This window comes from Neolamprologus brichardi, chromosome 16, assembly GCF_056152115.1.
Source record: "Neolamprologus brichardi isolate AB-2024 chromosome 16, ASM5615211v1, whole genome shotgun sequence".
Lineage (NCBI taxonomy): Eukaryota > Metazoa > Chordata > Actinopteri > Cichliformes > Cichlidae > Neolamprologus > Neolamprologus brichardi.
The window spans coordinates 11,046,860-11,053,390 of NC_142119.1; the positions used below are offsets into that span (position 1 = coordinate 11,046,860).

Below are 6,531 nucleotides of genomic sequence, written 5' to 3' on the forward strand. Positions count from 1 at the left end.
CGTGTAAACACAGCTGCAACTTGCATTATTAAATTATAGCTAGCAATGTATCCCAGTGTATGTATAGAAAACCTCCGCACCTTCTCAGATTGTAGACTGAAATTCAGGTGGAGCAGGTGCTAGCTACATGAGTTTTCTGCAACACATTTAATTGATGAAAGGTCTAACTTGCCAAAAGTAATTAAATAGCCCACATTTTTAACTTGAGCTGGCTTCTTTCACTTCTACACTTTCTCTAATTAATTGCACCGTTTTAACAGTTAGAAGTTTATGACTCAGCACAGGAGGTTTGGCTGGAATGGTAATTTGGCACTTGCGCAATAAATTTTTGCCCAAGGGCCTCTCAACTGGTTCAGCTTTATCAGTGATCTCACTTATTATTATCCATAAAATGTGGGCTCTCCTAGCTTCATTATTGACCCCATTACAAATATAATCTTGACAAGTTCAGCAGCACAAACTCATCCGTGACCTCGTTAATAACCATCCATAACCTCGCCACTTGATTTCGCCTATAATCTTCTGTTTGACATCAATAATAACCTCTTAAAATCTCACTCATGGTCACTATCACATTTCATAAGATCACTTGTAATATCATCATTATGCCTTCTCACCCTGAAACAAAGCTGCGTTTGCTCAGTGAATCAGTAAACAAATCACAATCACTGCAACGGTGTAACAACATGAGAAAATAATTGCTTTGTGTGTGTTTGTTTTGCATCAGTGTGGCTAATGAGTTCCTTTGTCTTCTCATTAAAGACCAGGGAAGGCGAGTAATAGGCACCGGAGGTCGTTCTTTTGGAAGCACTCTTCCTTTTGACTAATTTGCTGCACTTCTTCTCACGCAAATGAATTTGCTACTTAGGGCTTAAAGCTTCTTATGTGAGCAGCAGCTCGTGACATTTACAGAGACACAGGGAAGCTCAAGGAAGATGAGAATGGATCAGCAGGAAATGGGCAACAGTGAAGGACGGTGGAAGGTGGGTGTATGTGTGTATGTCTTGGAGAGGTTATCTGGGTATGGTGGGACAGTGAGAGGCAAATCAACAAAGAAAATGAAGGAGGGTAGAGGAAACTCTCAGCTTCCTGCTGCATTAATCAGCAGCACATGAACCACCAGAAATGACAGCAGTGCTTACATACAATGGAGAGAGAGGCCATCTCTACTTACCCCAAATATGAAAGCATGATTGGGTCATTGGAATTCTTTTTTTTGTAATAATCATCCCTCCCTCATCCTTTATGTGGTCTCCATTTTTCTTTAAAGGCACTTCTAGAGACACCCAGAGGCTGTGCTAAATGGCAGTCTCTGAATTCTGAATAACCTCATTTTGGGTTATGAGACAATAGGAGCTGGGAGTAGACAACAGGCATGCAGCCACTGTGAGTTTCACTGCGGTCATTTCACATCTCGACATCTTTATTTGGCTGTGCCACAGTGATGTGGTGCTATATTAATAACGATGAACTGAATTAAATTGAACTGAATCTGACCTAACAGTACTATGGCTTTATGTGATTGCTGGTAGTATATACATTGTTCAGGCACAAAATTATAACCACCTGCCTAATATTGTGTTGGTCCCCATGTTGCTTGTTCCATTAAAAAAGTTGTGAGTTGGGGCCTCCAAGGATCGGAATTATTTGTCAAGCACACCCCACATATGCTTAAATTAGATTTGAGATCTCAAATGGATGGTGGTGGATGTCAAATAACATCCACACGGATGGAAGAACCCAAGGTTTCCCAGTAGAGCATTGCCCAAAGCCTCACACTACCTCCACCTGCTTTCTTTCCTCCCATAGTACATAATGGTGCCAGGTGTCCCCCAAATAAGTGATGCGCATGCACCCAGCCTTCCATATGATAGAAAGGAAAACGTGATTTATCGGCTCACCTTTTTCCATTCCTTCGTGGTCCAATTCTGATGCTCACGTGCCCATTGTCATGGACAAGGGTTAGCATGGGGACCCTGACTGTTCTGCAGCAATGCAGACCAGTTAGTGTGCATCACTTCACTGAGCCTTAGCAGGCCATGACCCACTGGTTATCACTGTTCCTTCCTTGGACGACTGTTGATAGATACTAACCACTGCAGACCAGGAACCCCCCACAAGAGCTGCAGTTTTGAAGATGCTCTGACCCAGTCATCTAACTGTCACAATGTGGCCTATTTCTCCTGCTTCTAACACATCACCCCTCACCATCAATGTTCACTTGCTCTGTAATACATCTCAGCCACTAACAGGTGCCATGGTGAAGAGATAATTAGTGTTATCTACTGCACCTGTCAGTGATTACCATGTTATACCTGATTTAAAGAAAACAACTTTCTGTTTCCAGAACAGTTTTAAAGTAACAAATAAGTAAAGGAGTCTGAAGAAAAGCTTTGGGAACTTAGAAGCTCACTCTTCAGTAATTATTGCAGCTTTGTAGCAGCTAAGATTTGTTCAGTTTTTGTTTGGGAGGATTTTTGCCTTTTCTTCCTTCCTGCAAAAGGTTTGTAGTTCTGTGAAATTTCTTGGTTGCTTTGCATGTGCAGCTGTCTTGAAATAGATAAAATAAATTTCTGATATTTTGATCAGGGTAACTATGAGGGCCATAGTAAAACCTTCAGCTTCCACCTATGGATTATAGAAAATGTTTTAATTTAATCTTTAGTTTTATTTATTATTTATTTTACTGTTCACTGATACTTAATGAAATTCATTCTTGCTCACTCATAGTGTTACTGGTTGGAACAGATATATAAGTGTGACTGATCAGCCCTATATTTAACAATTCTGCATTTTTTTTCCCCCACATTTTTTCTCATGGCTTTCAGTAAGTTCTGTTTTAACTATATTGGTCCACAATGCATCCAAAATGGATCTTCAAGCAACTTAAAGAAGTCCAGACACTTTTCTTTCCAAGCTGAGACCAGCTACATTTTTGCTTTGTTCTTATAGCATTCTCTTGGAAAATGGGGATCCGTTAGATTTGAAAACTGCAATACTTTCCTGATGACTACTGTGTGACCAAGCACAACAAGTAAATCTGACACAACTTGGTAATAGTTGGTCATTTCTATGAAAGAGTCCCCCAAACTTCTGAATCACATTCTTCGTATTTACTGTCACTCTCCCTTTTTTCCTAAAAAAAAAAAGAACATTTTTAATCTATAACTTTATGCCTTTTAAAGATCACTTCATGCTGTGTTCATCACAGTAACAGAAATCTGAAGACGTCCAAACTTTTGCATGCTGCCGTATTTTTGTGAAACAGTGATTTGAAGGACTGCAGTAACTTGGTCTCTGCACCACCTCTGTGTGCCCCTTTCTTGTCGTGCTGAAGTAGCACTTGGAGTAAACACTTCACTCACAACAACAGCACCAAACACCTCCATCACTGCTGCTCTCCATCTGTCCTCAAGCCACAGCCATGCATTTATTCTAACATGCACAGACTGGGATTGCCTCATAAGACATATTTTCAAGAGCAGTTCTCTAAAAACCAAATATAAGTTTTTCAAAATGCAAAGAAAAACGTCAGATATAATGTGATTTCTTCAGTTCCTGCTCTCACCAATGTCTCAGAAATGATTTGCAGTTGAACAAAGCCTTACACATGCAGGCAGGTGGAGTTTGTTTAGTCATTAGTCATGTAACCATTCACTCTTTGAGGAGAAAAAAAGCCCACATCAACAACAACAAAGCACTGTGCCTGCTGGACTCGAGTCAGCAACACACCAAATGTCAACTTAATGAAGCCCAATATGAGTGTCACTCAATGCTTACCATAGAGAATGGTCACCATGGAAACCGGCATGACCAAGATGCCGAGAAGCATGTCAGCTACTGCCAGTGACATCAAGAAATAGTTTGTGGCGTTCTGCAGCTTCTTCTCCAGGGAGACGGCCAGGATCACCAGGATGTTGCCCATGACTGTGACAGCGATGACCACTAAAATCAGCAGGGCTGCCCAGTTTTTCTGCATCAGCTGCTCCGAGGGAGGACACTGAGACCCGTAGACTCCCACCACATTATGGTGAGACCAGTTCCCCAGCTGTGCGTCATTGCCATTATGAACCACATTGTTCCTCTGGCAGCCCGGGTTCGTGGCATTGCCGCTTTGGAGGCCACCTTCCTCGCGTGGAGGCCAGGGGTTAGACCCCAGAGTGGTAACGGCTGTGACAGTGTTAGAGATCAACTCTGACACATTGCCACCATGCAGGTTCATGGTGTCAGCTCGATAAATGCTCAGGACCGCTGCCTGGAAAGTGGGTCAGAGTGGCGGAAAAAAGAGGAAAGTCTGTTCATCGCTCACTTGTTTTCCATTCCCGTTGCTCTGAATATTATAAATACAACACCGTTCATCACTCGAGCAATTAACCTGTAATTCAATATGGTTTACCACTTCTTTGCTCCATCATGTCAAATAAAAAAAGAAGAAAGTCCCCAGATTGACTGTCAGAGGATCAAAAAATCATCTCCATAACGGGGAAACAAAAATAGCATTCTGCTGAATTCAGCGCAACCAGAAGAGCAGCTGTTTGATCTCACAGGACAATGCCAAACGCTTAAAAATGATATCTCGCTTGGTTAATAACCTTACTGTGCCAACAGTGAGTCATCTGGCTCTGTAAAAACAAAGAAACAAAAGTATTCCGTTGCCCAAAATATCCCAAACGGAACAGAGTTGTTTTAGGTCCCATGTCTTCAGTGATTTAGAAAAAAAAACATCTCTTCTGATTATAGAATCCACTCAAAGCTGGCGCGATGGCATTTGCAGGTTTCTCCTCCTTGGAGTTTGAAGTCAAGGCTGTGTTCATGTTAAAAATATCAGGTCCATGTGAAGTCGGGAATGTTACAAATCAGAATTTCATTGCCTGGTTGAAGCAGTTATTCAGTAACTTTGTTTCTTTTCAGTCTTTAATGTATGATCTTTAAGGAGTATGAGAACACAAACAAATTAAAAAAAATCCTCTAGCCTTGGAATGGTCATTCTTAAATAGTATAATGACACACTGGTGTTATCAGTTTGACACAAACCCTGACTTACGTGTGAATGTTCAGAATTTGTTTATCCTAACTGACACTCCTGCACAGATGTCATTATGCTGTACGTCCGTGTTTCCTAATGTGTGTGGAAATCTTCAAGCGTCCTCGCTCTCTCGTCTCAACTCATCCCTGCACCTGTGAGAGTGCGTCGGCAGCCGACAGACATGGATGATGAACATGATGATATCTGACATGTGTGAGTATGTGTCACTAACTTTCCAGTCTCCTTCCTTCACTCGCATTTCTTGACTCATAGTAAGAAAGTATTCCTTGTTCACTGTAACTAAGAACAATGTCAGACCTCCAGAGAATTAAATATTCCTTACATTTTTCCTCCTTGTACTTGCATAAGCCCTCAGTGGAAAATGTCAGTCACTCTTCAAATCCTTCATGAATAAACACAGATCTCCTTCCTTCACAAACCTTGATCATTCATTCTGCACATCTCCACATCTTGTCACTTTCCAAAAAGGAAAAAAACTAAAAAAGAAGCAGAAGGAAGAGAAGGAGGAGGAGGAAAGCAAACTTCTTTTCTCTCTCCCATCAGCAAACTGAAGAGGCTCCGTGTGTTTTCAGCTTTCCAGGAGAGTGCCGTTAAGTTGTTGAGTCGTCTTCTGCGGTGAACAGGAGCTGAATGCTATTCTGCTTCTACTCGCTCACGCTGCTTCTCACATGCAGCCTCTCTCTCCCTCCCTCCCTCTCTGCAGCTCTCTCACTGGGATCTCCTGCTCTCACTCTCTCTCTTTCTCTCCCTTTTTACCCAGGGTCTCTCCCCCGCATACCATATTGGTATGCTCCCTCTCTCGCTCTCTCTCTCTCTTTCTCAAGCTTTCTCTCTGCTATTTATTGTGCCGCTTTCTCTTTCCTCTTCTTATTCCTGAATCTGGAAGTCCTGTTCTCCCTCCTTCAGTCGCTCTCTCACACTCTCTCTGTGTTTCTCTCACTCAAGTTAAACCTGCATCTCTCTCAATTCACTTTACTAGCATTACCATATTCAGCAATATGCCAAAGCCCTCTCTCACATATATATATGTATATATATATATATATATATATACACACACTCATCATGGGTGATTTCTTTGGTGGAATGATTGTATTGCATACATGTTTAATGACTTAAAAAAACAAGAATTGGGTGCACAAGTTTGAATTTATTTTGGATCTTTTCTAATCCACACAGGGCTAAAGCTAAATGTCCTTTAGCAAGTTGTACCATGACCAGGTGTTGCACCTTGACCAGGTGCAACTGGTCAAACTTGCTGTAGCCATCAACAAGCTTGCCTGGCTATTTGACCATTCCTCTTGGCAAAATTAGTAGACTTCGTTTAAATGAGTTTACTTACTTAGATTCCAGGATCATCAGATTAAACAGTTCAAATTATTTAGATATGTCTCCACCACACTGCCAAGGTTGGGGAGAAGACCTCAGTTGTCGCCCTCAGATGAGAGAATTATTCAGGATCACCGGGACTCAAGCCTGAAAAC

General features: G+C 41.6%; 1 protein-coding gene across 1 annotated transcript in view; it reads right to left on the reverse strand.

The window, feature by feature from the left end:
- htr2aa (5-hydroxytryptamine (serotonin) receptor 2A, genome duplicate a) overlaps positions 1-5,704 on the reverse strand; it is an 81,600-nt gene extending 75,896 nt beyond the window's left edge. The window contains exon 1 of the mRNA XM_006806396.2: positions 3,781-5,704. Coding sequence (XP_006806459.2) covers positions 3,781-4,222 — 442 coding nt within the window. The 5' untranslated portion in view covers positions 4,223-5,704. The remainder of the gene's footprint in view (positions 1-3,780) is intronic.
- Positions 5,705-6,531: the final 827 nt, after the last annotated feature.